This window comes from Metarhizium acridum, assembly GCF_019434415.1.
Source record: "Metarhizium acridum strain ARSEF 324 chromosome Unknown scaffold_141, whole genome shotgun sequence".
NCBI lineage: Eukaryota > Fungi > Ascomycota > Sordariomycetes > Hypocreales > Clavicipitaceae > Metarhizium > Metarhizium acridum.
The window spans coordinates 2729318-2744301 of NW_027094020.1; the positions used below are offsets into that span (position 1 = coordinate 2729318).

Below are 14984 nucleotides of genomic sequence, written 5' to 3' on the forward strand. Positions count from 1 at the left end.
GCGACAGCATTTTGCAATGTGGATATGGAGTAGTTACCGCATACACTCCGTATTGCAGAGTGCCTGGTGTTCGAGTCGACGAAGCTGTGGCCAAAAAAAAAAAGGAACTAAGAGCGAGGGGCAAGCAAAATCAAGATTGCGACTTACTACTAGTAGTACGACTGATCTGCTCCCCCCCTGCCCTAACATGAAAACATGGACTTTTCGCTTTTCCCCATGTTCCACTCCATCGCAAATGCTACCCAGGCTCAGCCTCTTTGTTCCTAGACCAGAACCCTCAATGGCTAGGAATCCGTCCACCTCTCAAAGAGAGTTCCGCAATCTTCTTTTCCGTCTCTCGCAGCGTTTACTTTGCACAACAAAGCTCCCCAGGTTCCGCGCCTCGGCTCAATTCCTCGGGTGGCAACCTATCCTCTGGTCCCCATTCCGCCTCGAATAATCCTTTTGACACAAGGAATACCGGTAATATATTCCGTAGCTCCATTCGTTGATAGCAGCCGGATGAGCTTTGCGACCAAAACAACACGTCATGTTCCCTTTGGGGATGCAAACGTGGTGATCATTTGCCGTGCCAGCTTCGAACCTCTCAGACTTGGCCATGACCAGTCCTTATTTTTTAGGCTCCAGCAAGACTTGCTTTTTCCTCTTTCTTTTCTTTTTCTTACAAAATAAAATTCAAAATTCAAATTGCCAACCAGTCCGGACCATTGGAGTAGTAAGCTTGACTACTCGGCCACTCCCCAGCCCAGGAATGACTAGCTTCTGCCTATCAATTCCCGTTCCGTTATGGGGGTTTGGCAGTCGGTACGGCGTAGTTAGTCGTGTACTATTGTAGTCTTGAATGGATGGACCCGAGGGAGCCTGAGATCGACAGCGCCACGGCGCGAGCTTTATTGGCCAAGCTCTCCGCTTTTTGCGGGCGTTTTGCTCCGAACCAGTCGTGACTTGCTGGAGCGAGATGCAGAACGGAGTCCCTGGCCCAAGACAGGCAGGCACCTGGGAGCTTCCTCCGCCCAGGCCGGCTGGCGGACGCAGAGACCAGGGTCAGCTGGTCTGCAGGTTCCGGACTACAAATATCGAAATTGTTTGTCAGTCTGAGTTGCAATTCACCACCATCCCGAATCCCGAGCACCCCCTTGACTGGCTGCTGCCGACTGTTTGGCGTCAAACTGGTCAAGTGGTTTGCCCTGTGGGTGGCGCTGTGGCTCTGCGTCTCCGTAGCCTGGCCGCTTTGGGTCCAAGTACTTGGAGGAAGACATGATAACGGAGTACTTACTCGAGTACGCACTGCTCAACTCAGAATGGAGTAACCACAAGTACCAATCAGCTTTAGAGACCTCATGCATGCATTGCCAATGGAGGAGCCCCCCCGAGCCCCCCCCAGTACGAGGTACCAGTCGCCATGTACCGATATTTTCTGATTAGCTTCCACTCCGTGCCTGCTCCCCCGTAATTTGTCGAGAAGTTACTTGGTGGTGTGTACCAGACATCTGGAGCTGGTAGCCTCTGCGGCCACGGGATTCTTACTTTAAGTAGATACAGTAGCACGCTTGCCGCTAAGAATTCGTACATTCGCTCTTGCTCTTGCTCTTGCTCTTATTCTTCCTGCTCCCGTTAGTTCGCTCAACGATTTCGTTTAACTCCATCATTTTCCCACCGTCGACCGGTTTGCTTTCCCGCTCGCCGGCGTGACGATTCCCGCCAGCATCGAACCGCTCTGGCGCCGGCCTCGAACTCCAGAGCACTGCCGATATCCGACAACCAGTCGCTGGTTCTGCTCTTCAACTCGACATTTGAGCATTCGAAGTGCTGCAATCAGCCTCTGCAGTCCGCACCCGCGCTGTACAAGTCCATATCGGGCGCACCAGTCCCCTCAGCCGATCCATAAAGTTTCGGAACTGCCCAAGTGCTCGCTATGTTCCCGTCACGGGCCTGAACTTTGACGCCAACCCTAACCCTGATCCGATGAGGTTGCATGTACTGGAGCTATTGCAGCTGCTGAACATATCGAGATAATCATGTCCCACGGCCCCCCTCCACCTCCGCCGCCTTCTGGCAATTTCTATGCGTTTTCGCCATTCAACCTGAACGACTTGAACAATGCACAGAACTCTCAGGTTCGTACTTGTTTCCATACCTGTGCCGGAGCCTCCGTTGCATGGCAAGTTCGGGAGCTGACAGAAATTCTTCCCTTGTACCATAGTTTCCCGCCGGCGGGCCATCTAATCATGATTTAATGTCCTTTTTCGATGACGCAGATATGATGGATCCCTTTGGCGACGTATCCATGAACATTGACTCGGGAAACAGCGCACAAGTCATGCACGTTCCTAGTTCAATGCCTGCCAATACAAACGAAGACGTCGCTATGATGAACGATGCCAACGCGCAAGCTTCTTCCTCGAACATTGCTCAACCACAAGACGATCCGCTGGCCATGACGGCCGAGAAGGTGCCCGGAGCTGGCCCTCTAGCGCCTCGTACTTTTGCCCAGATGAGTCTCAACGGTGGCGGTAGCAGTGGAAATGCAAGCACATTGACCGACTTTACGAAACGGAGAAATTGGCCGGCCAAAGTGGTGGAGGAGCTGAAGGACTTCCTACATATTCTCGACGCCAACGGCCGAATTAAGTATGCGTCTAGTAGCATATCTGGCATTTCGGGATATACGGCCGCCGAGATTCAAGATAAGTTTCTGAAGGATCTGATTCATCCAGACGACCAGGGGGTTTTCGTTGCTGAACTGAACGAATCCATCGCCTCTGGTAGTCCTCTGCGAATGTTCTACAGATTCAAGACCAAGTCTGGCAGCTATACTATCCTGGAAACTGTCGGCCACGCCCATATCGCGGCGGCAAGATTTGCACCGAACCCGAATAATCAGTCGCCTTTCTGCCAGGCTGTCTTCATGATGTCCAGGACGTACCCGACCAAGAACGCTGGGCTTCTTGACTCGTTTTTAGAGCACAAGATGGAGAACGAGCGACTGCGACGCCGCATTGCAGAGCTTCGGAGAGAAGAGGAAGCCGAAACTGAGGAATCAAACCGTCAATGGGTGCAGAGTCAGGAAGGCCGGTCTGACATGACACCGTCCGAGACCACAGGAACATCCACTCCGTTTTTCCGCAACGCTAGTTCGGCAAGCGATATGCAAGCAGACGGATCCGCGCTTACGAGAGAGAATCTTGAAGGTGTCGCGGCAGGCCGAAACTCGGACTCCCTGGGCGATAAGATGGCGCGCTACGAACGGAATACGCATGCGGAGACGATAGAAATGTTAACCGGGCTGCGATATCTTGAAGGGGAGCGCAGTAGAGGCATCACCACGGGTGGCAGCAGCCCAACGCTCATTAGAGGTGATGCCGGCATTGCGATCCCCATCGATCGAGATGCCAGAGCAGGCGAGAAGAAGAAGAAGTTGAAGACGGCGGAGGAATATGTCTGCACAGATTGCGGTATGGCTACCCACATGAAACCGCATACCAGTTCGGCCGTTTTATGTTATCAATCCAGTGGCTCTTTTGTGCTTACTGACTGTGACGCTAGGGACTCTGGACTCTCCGGAATGGCGAAAGGGGCCCAATGGACCGAAAACACTTTGCAATGCCTGTGGCTTACGATGGGCTAAGAAGGAAAAGAAGAGGAACAATGCGTCACAGAAAGTAACCATGGCGGACCAAATGATGGGATGAAATTGCTGCCAGGAGTTTCTGGAGAATTTGCTTTGAGGCGACACCTGAGCATTGTGCGGCGTCAGTTGCAAGCACTTGAGGCCATTGACCGTTAATGCGTGACGTCCAGACGAAAATGTTGGGCGTTTGGGGATCACATATCTTCAGGGATACCAGATGTGTACGAATCTGTTGGCAACGATACATTAAAAGCGGCCACAGCGTTTTTGAATATTGCTTTTCTCTTCTCATTTTTGTTCTGGACTAGAGGACGGTACGGAACAGAATTGGACATTATACCTGCGGTTGACCTTGGCCATGCGGGTTTTTTTATGCGTCATTTCTTTACTCATTTTCACATTTTAAAGGTGTATGATGGGCATCATGATACCTGGGCGGAGTAACAAAAATCAGGAGGCACAGTATACGGCGTGGGCTCTCGGGGCTTTTTTTTGGGTCGTTTATTTTGGGATTTATACTTTGAATAGCGCAGGGAAATTTCACAGCAAATTAAATGAGCAGAAATGTTGGAAGCAAATGCCAAACGCATGATGACGCAACGTGCAAAGTATCGAGAGTCAGCGTTCTGCTTCCACATCGTGACGTATGTGATGTTGGGTGAAGCTTCTGTCGAGCTCTGTTGACTTGGTTTGCAGGCTTCGCAGAGGCAGGATTTAGAGTTTGCCCAAGGCTGGTCTATTCAGAGGACAAAACCAGAAACCGGAGGAGCTTGATAAAAAGGACATGCGTCGACGACGAGGCGGGAGCCCTGGTTGTTATGCTCGAGGGCAGTGTTCTTCAATTTTAAACAGAACCGTGCCGTCAATCCGTGGCCGCTCCCCTGCTTCACCATGGTAAGGAGCATCGTACATCCGGAGTGTGTGCTGTACGTCGCTACCCTCATCTATCCCCGGCTCAGCTGTATCGTGGAGCTCTGCCCCGCACGTGCGCAGTTTCGCGCCAGCTTCGGCGTGTCACTGCTCCTGGACCGCTTCTCGGCATTGCCCATGACGAGGCGTGATTTGATGCCAACTGCCAGGGCGGGCAACCTTGACGACGGACCGACGAATGGGCCAGCGGAAGAGTCATGATTTACGCCTGCCCTTTTTACTATTAGTTTCGCTTTCGAGCTTCTTTTTGCTTTCTTTTCCTTTTCATCCCCCATCTCCATCAAGCAGCCTCTTCGAAACCCGGTATCTGCTAGTCCAAAAATACATCTAATCGTCATCCATCATGGACAAACTCCTCAGCGTCGGAAAGGACATGCTCCAGCAGCAGCTGTCTGGTCAGGGGCAGAGCCAAGGTGAGTGAGAGAGAGAGCGCCTCGTGAATTGCGCCTTGATCAAGGGGAATTATTTACCCCTCGTCGATGGATTGCTGTTCCCCCTCCCTTCCGCTTCCCCTCCCTCCTCCTCCTCCGTGGACCCCTGCTTGACGATAAGCTACCCCACCATGGGAAGTAGCCTTGGTCCATCAGGCTGGCGATGAGGCTTTGAGGAAGAGCGCGGCGTACAACTACGAGCTTTTTTGGTCTAACACGAGACTCTGCAACAGGACAGTCCAACAGTTAGTACAAGCCGTGGCGGTACACCTCTCTCAGGCCGAAGCGACTAACAGCCATCAAGACCAGGGCGGCGGCGGCGGCAATAGCAGCAGCGGAGGAGGTTTCCAAGATGATATCCTCAGGATGGCCCAGCAGCACGCGTCCAGCAACGCCGGTCATTCTGGCAACAGCGACCTATTCTCCAACATTATGAGCGCCGTCGGGAACAAGCAGGAAAAGATCCAAAACGAGGACATTGACGAGCAAGGTGGGTCTTGACAGAACACGCCGTCTACATCTTTGCCTTTTTGTTTTGGGGGCTGCCGCAACTGACAACGCATGTGTCAAATAGATGCCATCAAGCAACACCAGCATGCCTACAATAACGACGGTAAAGGCGACTCTAGCTCGCTCGGAACCGCCGCCGCCATGCAGGCTCTCAAGAAGTTCACCCAGTCTGACAACAACGCCAGCTCAGGGACGGGACAGGCTGCCTTTCTGGGCATGGCCATGTCCGAGGCTAGCAAGGTGCGTCATGGCGCCTTTTTCTGCGCAGAAACACCCACGGGCCCCAAATCAGGGGTTGTGTTCATTTGGAACTAATGTGTCTTGTAGCTCTTCGATTCCAAGGCTTCGCAGGGAAAGGTTGCGGACGGAGCTAGCAAGGAGAATGTCGTGCAGCAGGCGGCTGAGATGGCCATGAATATGTATTTCAAGAGCCAGGCCGAGTCGCAGGGTGGATTGGCCGGGCTGGCCTCCAAGTTCATCAAGTAAAAGGGGTGGTTACATGGGGATGTAGACGGTGCGGGTCGAATAAGAGTAGAGCCACAGCTTTTGGGAGTAGTCTGCTTTCTTTCGGCCCAGCAACTACCTAGGTAGTTAGCTAGCTTATCCTTTATGTTGGACACGCAGCGCGTGTGTTCAGGCATGTGACATCGTGGTCGTACCTGCGACATGAAATGATCACGAACGTGTATTCTACAGCAGAGTAGGAGAGCGGTGGCCTTGAACAGCCTACGAAGAGGCCTTGTCAAGACTTCTCGGCTACATCAAATCATATACTCGGACAAAATGCACGTCTAGATGGCACACGGGCATCGCTCGTACATCGTCATCGTCACTATCGTCCCTCTGTACATCATCGCATCACGCAGCAGGGCCTCGTCCCCGTAATCTCGAATACTTCTTGCTCTTCGTGCCCCCTCGAAGACGCAATCCCGCTATCCTCGGCGCGACTCGCCCGCGCCCTCATCCTCCCAAACCGATGCTCCAACCAGCCCGTGAAATCCGTACTGTTGAAACCCCGCGGAAATCTGCCTTGCAAAACTCCATCCACGTCCCCAGCCGGGCCTTCACGTCCTCGCTCGGCGTGGTGACCCAGCCCATGCACAGAGACGGCGGGACAAATGTGCACCCCGGGGGCCGTAGGTCCCTGACCCGCTCGGCAACGCTCACGACTTGTGTAGTAAAGAAGGTCATGTATGTCCTGCTTGAGCAGGGGGATCTGCGGGAGAGTGTTGAAGACGCGCAGGATCTGGTTGAGCATCCCGGCGATGGACATGAGTGTCGCCGCGCCAGACCCGCACAGGAATCAGGATATACGTCTTTACGAAGGATGCTGGGGCCGCTGCTTGCGCGCCGGCGAGCACGTCGCCGAGGAGGTGGACGAGCATGTGGGATTCGAGCCCGGCCTAGTCGTAGCGTTGGCGCATCCCGTCCAGGTGCAGCTCTGGCTCGTTGGGGTGCTCGGGGTAGTTCAGCGGGTTTTTCGAGCTTGGATGGTCTCCGGGTCCGAGATGTTGGTTTTGCCGGGGGTGGGTTGGAACAGGGCCGGCTTTTCGGGACGGCTATGAACTGCGGTGTTGAACTGGAAGTTGTGGTTTGTTACGGCCGCGGAGGTCTGAGGCCACCGGGTGGTTCATAACTTCGTAACCACACTTGCGTCTTCGAGACGGCGCGGCATCTAGCTGTACGATTTGAGAGCCGGTTGGTGTCCTGGTAGGCTACCAATGTGCCTGGACGCCAGATGCGTAGTTGTTGAGTAGATCCATGTCGAGAGGAGACCGACTCGGTGCAGCGTTTGTGCTGGCCGTCACCTGGCACGCAGCTGTCGGGCCCAAATGCACGCAAACGCGCACGCACACACCTTTCAAACATCCTTCCTCTGCATTCATGGAATCTTCTTTTCTGCCCTTCTCATCACCTTCTCGTCCCAAAACCAGGCAAGACCTGCTCGTGCTCTGCCTGTAGCATTAATGTCGCGGCTATGGAATACATATAGTAACATACCACAGCCTTATTAATTCTTCTATTATTTTCCAAGCTAATAAAAATACGCAAAAAGCAACAAATACACGCATGCCTAGGATGACTTGGGTCAAATTCGACCTCAATAAGCGCAGTGACTACACTTTGCCTCATAAGAGCTTGACAGAACAAATAACCAAGTTTCATCGTTACAACCTCAAGCGGGACTACGTCCCAGTCTTCCCAGTCCGGGTCCGCCGAGCAAGAACCATAATGCTTCCGGCAGCATACCACTGGGAAGTAGGGAGCTCGGAAACTTCTGTGGCCGTAACAAAAAAAAAATAATAATAATAAAAATCAGCGATAGACGGGGACAACGCGACAATTACCAAGAGCAGCCCAATCAAATGGCCCGGAAAGTGCCTAGGTCTAGACGTCAAGTCATTATCTCCCAGCGCTGTCCACGAGAAAACCCCCATCCACAGCAGACATGTCAGTTTCAGAAGCCTCACACCTCCAAATACACGGTTTTATAACCGTCACTACAAGAGAAACCAACGAATCATGGAGGGGTGACAGCACTATTCCGCGTCCTTAATCAGGCTATTACCAAGGCCATAACACTGCTCCTAAAGACCTTTACCATTATCTCGCCTAATAAGCAGCAGCAGGCTTCTCTCCAGGTCGCTAAGTAAGGCAGGGGACGGAACTTTAACCTGGGTTGAGTTACGCATAATATTAAGGCGACTCAACACATCGCCAGCAAACTCCTATTTGCAAGCGCGGAATCGACTCCCACACAGTCCTTAACACAGCAGGGGAACTACTCTTGGCCACTAGGCTGCCTTCATCTTTAATAGGCGCCTAGCAAGCCCATACTACGACATGGAGGCCAAACTTTATAGTGAATGTCCACAAGATCGCGCCAGGGTCTTCGTTCGCCTCTTCAGGCAAGCTTTATCTGCTTTATCTAATGCCAGCTTCGCCTACCATTTCGCATATACTATATGTGCCTTGCTCGGAATAGCCTAAGCGCTAATCTCCATATGTTTTCTGCTCTACACCTCCCTCTCAAACTTTTCAACCTCGACCTCTTTTCTTCCTTTCATCCTCTTTCCCCTCCTGCGCTTTTTTTTTTGGCCTCCCGGGGCCCTTTTTCTCCTCTTCCCCTCCTTGCCCTCAAACTTCCATTTTCTAGCAAATGGAACCCACTCCAAACCAAGCAACCTCCGGACCAGCAACCATCAGCACAACGCACATCACGATTGTCCCGCCGCGATGCCCATATCAGACGACGGCCGCAAGAAACCAGGCAGGCCTGCCAAGTCTGCTGCCGCAGGTAAGGCGACCCCGGCAAAACAGGCCAAGCCAAAGGCCACGAAAACTCCGCCAAAAGCCAGACAGAAGCAGACCAATGGTTAGGGTTAGAGGCCACAGGAGTATCAGGACAGCCCGATTGTTGGAAATAACCACAGGCACATCGAGCGCCTCGCCACGAGCCATAGGGCCGAGACCTACGCGAACAACAAGCAGAAAGAGCACAATAATAAAACTCGTTGGAATAATGCGTCCGGCATATTGACGACGCGGGTGCGGTTGAATACGTCACGGACTATGACGAAGACGGCTTTGATTGGGATACCACGCTAAAGACGCACTTCCTCAATTCCACGCAGCAGGCACTATTCCCATTCATTAGGGAGAGCAGCGTCACATCAGAGCTACAAGATAGATACCCGAAGGACAGTACCGAGGTCTTGAGAAAGAGGATTGCCGCGGAAGCTGCGCCACCTTGACCGTGTCATCACGGCAACAAAATAATGAGCTCATATCCCACATTATTGGTAAAGAACCCGTTTGTCGTAGCAGGCCGCCGGTGCGATGCAGCTCTGCCTTTTCCGTTACTAGACGTGATCCTGCTCCTTCTTATAAGAGCGTCAAAAGCTCCTAGTTTATGAGGGAAGTTCTAGCCGGTCGTCTTTGGCCAAGGCGTCTTTTTAACGTAACTAGGGGAGGTTTTGAAGGGATTCCATAATCGTGGAGAGCATTTGCAGATGGGTTTCTTGGGCGGAGTGGCAGCTGGGGTTGCCTTTCTGGGCATGATGCTGTCCGCAAGAGATAGGTACCATGAAGTCGCTACCAGAAGGGTAGAGTGCGGGAGGGCACTGCAGCTCTGATTCGTATATGTGTCGGCTCAAGCATGGAAGGAAGTAAACGTGCTATTAGGCTGTTCCCAGCGTACACGGTGTGTCAGATGCGGGGTTTTGGCAGAACGGGTCGGCGATGACTTGCATAACCGACTTGTAGTAGAGGGTAACGACGGTACGAACGGGATTTTCTCGGCTCTCTGTTCATGCTATTTAAACGGTGAATTATATTTCTTATTCTTTGACCCATCCAGGTAGCGGTCAACGAGGACGCTCCACGGTCCAAGAGGTGTTGAAGTGCTCAAGTGCACCGGTTGATAGGGCTATTAGGAAGGTTTCCCTAATAACTTAAAGCATCACCATGCAGACAACTTGCAGATTATATCACATCATGCTGCAATCTACACTCATATACAAACCAAAGTGTACAATACACATACAGAGGTCATACACTCAAGCATGCTCACTAAGACCCCCCATTCCCATTCGCATCAACCTTCTCACTGTCAGCAACACCCTCCACCAATGCAATTACGTCCAGCCATGTACTGGGTCTTCGTCTGCCTTCCTCGTAAACCTCGTGCAAATATTCCTCTGCTTCACCTGCAAATGCCAAGAGCTGCTCCTCACTTCCCCATTCACCCGTAGCCATCAACCCCACGGGAATCTTGCCTTCTCCCTGTTTCGGCGCAGCATACCCCACGGGTACCGAAACCGACGGCGTGCCCGTCATATTCGCCAAGAAGATGTACATCATGTTCCTAAATGTCGTGTTCGCGTCATTCATTCCCAGTGCTTCGTCACCAGGATGCTTGGGCCAGCCGTTGAGGGGAGTCGTGGGCGACATAATGAGCAGGCCGGGGTATTTTCGGAACAGGAAGGCGAAATGGCGCATCAGGATTGTACGCATGGTGTTGAACTTGAGGAAGTCAGCGGCCGGTGTCTGCTGGCCAACCGTCATGAGCAGCCGGTTTACAGGGCCCACGAGGGAGAGCCAATCTGCCGGGTTGACGGTTCTTCGACGAGCTGCCTCGGCCATTTCAGTGATGCAGATCATGCCGTGGGCCAGCTGGGCATCAGCAAGGTGCGGGAGGGAAATGTCAACAATCTCGTAGCCTCGCTCCTTGGCGAAGTAGTCTAGTGCCTTGTTGCAGTGCTCGATTACTTCAGGGTCAGCCGCGTTCAACCACTCGCGGTACACGCCCATGACACGCTTGGCGGATGGTTGAGGCGGCGTAGAGCGGCCAAATACACCTTGGGTGCCATCGTCGGGGTTAGGCTGCGACATGAGTCGGTAGGCAATGGTCAGGTCTGCAACGTTGGCCGCAATGGGGCCTGTAATACACATGGTGCTGCCCATGTATCCTGTTCGATGGTGGGACGTCTTGAGGCCGTATAAGCCATTGAAGCTGGCTGGAATGCGGATACTACCGCCGGCATCCGTGGCAACGGAGAAGGGTACCACACCGGCACAGACGGCAGAAGCTGGTCCGGAGGAAGATCCGCCGGGATAGTACTCGGTATTCAGGTGGTTAGTCGGCGAGCCTTGTGCTACCTGGATGATATGGGGTGTAAGTTGCTAGTAGTTATGGCGGGTGGAAAGTGGAATGTGTGTGGTGAGCCGGCGCTTACATTTAAACCGCAAGTATCTGTGAAAGAATAAGTCAGTATGGTTATTTCGTCGTCGCTAACAAAACTGTAATAGATGGCAAAGTGACTGACCTGAACCAAGTTCATGCATACGATTCTTGCCGAGTACCACAGCTCCAGCATCCTGAAGCGCCTGCACACACCACGCAGACTTTTCCTGTCTCTTGAAGAAGGGCGAATCGGCATTATACTTCATGCCATTATGGTTGACATAGCCCTTGACATTCACATCGTCCTTGACACCAATTGGTACGCCATCCAGTATACCCAATGGCTTGCCAGCAGCCCATCGTGCTGTCGACGCCCGGGCAGCCTCAAATACGAGCTCATCGTTACCGTGGTTATTGGCCCAAGCGTCTTCATAACTGGTTTTCTTGTCCTTTCCAGGTTTGGTCAGGGGGAGAAGAGCCTTTGCGACATCGAGAGGGGTTGCCTTGCCCGATTTATAGAGTTCATGATAGTCCTTGATGGAATAGTACTTCACTTTGGGATCGACATGTTTGGCCTCTAAAAGAGCAGGCTCGAATTCGAGCACTGGGCCAGTTTCACCTAACGGGGTCACGCAGGGCTACATCGTCCAAACCATCAATACCGTTCTCCTTTAGATGACGACGGTGCTCGTGAAAGGAAAATACCAGTGTCGCGTCCTGTAAAATGCCGAGGGGGGTATCGACTCACGTCAAATGTATGCGGAACGCCATCCAGGACTGAAAGGTTCTTGACCTTCCCGAATCCAGCATTATTCCAGAAGAATCGTTGCAGAAGTCCTGATCTAGATACTCTTCATGTTGATGGATTTGGTCCGAGTTAGCATATATCTTACTATGGAGGGGAAGCATATTGTCAAGACGTACAGAGCACTAGCAACGACAAGAAAATACCCGCGCAAAATGGGATTCTTCGCCGGAGGCGGCGCATATTTAGTCTCTGGGCCTTCCACAGGCTTCGGGTAGTTGACGAAGGCGTTTGATGATGCCATTGCAATTGCTGAACAGGCCCTTCGATATGCAGCTGTCGAAGGTGTCTGGCCGTTGAGGTCAGTCTGGCCCCTCTAGCGAGAAGTTAAAAGCTTTCAAAAGTTTCGAATGGTCCGAGGGCCCGGCTCGGAAAATCGGGCGAATTGGCGTCAACAACGATCTCGTCGGTTACTCCTGACTGAGGTGGCGCTGGGCTGAAGGGGAGCAACGCGGGCTCAACGGCATCGAGAGAGTACTTCGGTTTAAATATAACGACGAATGGCTAGGGAGATAGGATACAGCACACAAAGTCGGGCTTGACAGTTCCATCAACTCCGGAGATGGCGCCAAGGTAGCGGCGGCCATTTCTGGCTGGCGAGCCCTCGGCCCCTACCTAGCTAGACTTTGGTAAACCGAGCGCAAAAGTGGATGAAGCGGGTGCCGTCGTCATGGAGGTACCTCGCGAGACTGCTTAGAATGCATTTCTATTTGTAGGAGTAATATGCCTGCATTGCTCTGGGCTGGGACCCTGTATAAGTAATGGTAGGTGCCCGGATTGGCACTGAGCGCCGAGCTTGGACGCCATGGCCGCAGCGGGCTGAGGCAATTGATGCGAAGGGGGTAACTGGCGCTGTGCTTCAAGCTTGGTCAGCTCGCTCAAACAGAGATCTCTCCGAAATGGCGCTCTGCTGTTTCTTGCAATAATAACCAGGACACAATTCCGGAACTGAATTTCGGCCGAGGGACCTCGATGTGACCGATAGTGGCATGCATGTGATTCTTACTCGATTTAGCATTCATGGCCAACTGGGTGGTACGAAAAGTCGGTACTCCGTACCACGGCAATAACGACATGAGGTGTCGCTTGCAGCTTGCAGGCCAGTCAGTACCCATTCAATTGTCAACGTCGGCCAAGTGTCCACTGTCGCAGTGATGTATTTCTTGTAGCCCTGCAACTGCAACAGAGTAGGCATTAGGTATCTTTGCATCGCCGGATTGCCTCTGTGATTTCTAACGACACCCGTCGGCCAACAACATATACTTGATTCGCAGATATTCGATGCGGCTGCGCGAGCCATGCGCGCTGCCGTGATGCCACCGGATTCCTATGGAGTAGCTGAGTTCTCCCGCACCAACAAGATGCTCTGTCCACCGCGTCGCCGACTCTAACGTCTTGATTGCTTGTCTTTTCCAGTAATTCAATTTCTGATCGCCCTGCTTTGCCTCCTTGGTCTCGACTGCGTTGACAGCTTCACGTTTTGTCACGCCCGGCGGCAGAATAACACATTGTGACTTGATCTGCCTATGGGGCAAACGGGGAGGATTTCTGGTTCAACTGCCGTTTCAGACGTGTGGTACTCCGCACCAAGCCCAGTGATACAGTGGATGGATGGCTCCAGACGCAATGCACGCGACTGGATATAGAGTGATGTAATGCTTCAAGTCTGATGTACTCGATGTTCTCCGTACGCTGCATTCAACCATCGTGGCAGTGTCCCTAAGCGCATACTTGGCTCTGTCTGTTCAGTGCTTGGCAGTCTGTACGCGGTACGGAGTACTCCGTGCTCTCTCCAGTCACCCAATCTTTCTCCTGGCACCCTCATATCAGCAGTGCCACGCGAAAGCTTGGTGATAGATCCACAAGCGGGCCACTAGAGAGGGACAGGCACATCCCAAAATGTGGGCCGTGGTTGAGCGAGAGCCAGGCCAAGAGTGCAGTCCATTGATTTCAAGGAGGCCACCAGCAGGCTGGCTAGCCATCCAAATCCAAGCCACCCATCCAGCCCAGCACAGGAACGAATGGGCAGCAGCTGGTCGCGGGTCGGGGGACGCAGGACCACGAGTTGTTCGACGTGTCAGCCAGACACAGGATTGTGATGTGGGCTGGTCGTGTGGTATGGGCGAATACGTAGCATGGTGCATCGTTCCTATGGGCTTGTTGTATCCGGCAGAGATAGGATGGGCTATTATCTTTCGCTCTTTCTTTTTTCTTTAGTGGAAAATAAAATATAAAAATAAAATTATTAATGGGCGACAGAGTTGAAAGATGGGGCAGTGCTGCTCTTGTGGTGTTCTGGCAAGGGAGGGAAAGCGCAGCCCCCACTTGCACTTGCAAGAACAACCATCAGAACGTGGGACCTGGCTGCCCCTGCCGTTTCAGTATCATAAAACACCTGTACATCTTGACTCCACAGACTTGACTGACTCTGCTCGTCATGAATTCTGGCGTAGTGGCTTCTTCCGTATCAATCATCTACTATAAGTGCTTTTTTTCTATAAAAAAGAAAGCTTTTGCGAATATTAGATGATTTAAATAGTTATTCGATTGAGGGCGGTGCGGCGTGCCGCTTTTCAAACAGTACTCCGCACTCAAGTACCATTGAAAATGGTGCCGATGCAGTAGGGCCGGCCAACGCGCCACACCCTTCGGCTACGAATGTACTTCAGTGCTCCGTGCATAGTCTGACAGGCACAGGCACACAAGCACCTGCCGGCCACCGTCAGCGCCACCAAAGTCGAGTTCCAAGGGTCCAGATCAGCACGAGGTGCTAGTCAAATGGTTCAACTCTTCCCGTCCTGAACATTGAAGTCCTCCGAAAAACCCCCCCCCCCCTTCTCCCCCCCCTTTTGACCGCGCAACACAGCCCACTTGAGCAGTGCGCCTTGGGACCTGTTATGGAGAAAAGTGGATTAAGTCACGTTACATGGTGAAATGAGGGGTAACATTACTAGGAACACTTTAGGTAAAAATGAGAAAGAAGAATAGTAA

General features: G+C 52.5%; 3 protein-coding genes across 4 annotated transcripts; 2 read left to right on the forward strand and 1 right to left on the reverse strand.

Moving 5' to 3' along the window:
• Positions 1–1456: 1456 nt before the first annotated feature.
• On the forward strand, positions 1457–4232 carry J3458_009475 (uncharacterized protein). 2 transcript variants are annotated; one of them, XM_066119807.1, is made up of 3 exons: positions 1457–2117; positions 2204–3455; positions 3547–4232. In XM_066119807.1, the coding sequence occupies exons 1-3, from the start codon at positions 2019–2021 to the stop codon at positions 3690–3692; spliced, it is 1497 nt and encodes a 498-aa protein (XP_065975604.1). In that variant the 5' UTR covers positions 1457–2018; the 3' UTR covers positions 3693–4232. The 2 variants fall into 2 exon arrangements, with proteins under 2 accessions (XP_065975604.1, XP_065975605.1); XM_066119808.1 differs by having other exon boundaries at positions 2204–4232.
• A 672-nt stretch (positions 4233–4904) lies between these two features.
• On the forward strand, positions 4905–5988 carry J3458_009476 (uncharacterized protein; the record flags this gene model as incomplete). The annotated part of the gene is made up of 5 exons (XM_066119809.1): positions 4905–4974; positions 5226–5237; positions 5297–5482; positions 5567–5742; positions 5830–5988. The coding sequence occupies 5 exons, from the start codon at positions 4905–4907 to the stop codon at positions 5986–5988; spliced, it is 603 nt and encodes a 200-aa protein (XP_065975606.1).
• A 3962-nt stretch (positions 5989–9950) lies between these two features.
• Positions 9951–12897, reverse strand: J3458_009477 (uncharacterized protein). Its single transcript, XM_066119810.1, has 5 exons — positions 12113–12897; positions 11937–12039; positions 11331–11826; positions 11241–11257; positions 9951–11163 (listed from the first exon to the last, which is right to left on the reverse strand). The coding sequence occupies exons 1-5, from the start codon at positions 12235–12237 to the stop codon at positions 10075–10077; spliced, it is 1830 nt and encodes a 609-aa protein (XP_065975607.1). The 5' UTR covers positions 12238–12897; the 3' UTR covers positions 9951–10074.
• Between the last annotated feature and the right edge of the window lie 2087 nt (positions 12898–14984).

Bases quoted from the DNA above. Each gene is read 5' to 3' on its own strand.
- J3458_009475 (XM_066119808.1), top strand. From the start codon at position 2,019: ATGTCCCACGGCCCCCCTCCACCTCCGCCGCCTTCTGGCAATTTCTAT. The intron at 2,118-2,203 runs GTTCGTACTTGT...CTTGTACCATAG, and splicing joins ACAATGCACAGAACTCTCAG to TTTCCCGCCGGCGGGCCATC.
- J3458_009477 (XM_066119810.1), bottom strand. From the start codon at position 12,237: ATGGCATCATCAAACGCCTTCGTCAACTACCCGAAGCCTGTGGAAGGC. The intron at 12,040-12,112 runs GTACGTCTTGAC...ATCAACATGAAG, and splicing joins CTTGTCGTTGCTAGTGCTCT to AGTATCTAGATCAGGACTTC. The intron at 11,827-11,936 runs GTGAGTCGATAC...TGGACGATGTAG, and splicing joins GCGTTCCGCATACATTTGAC to CCCTGCGTGACCCCGTTAGG.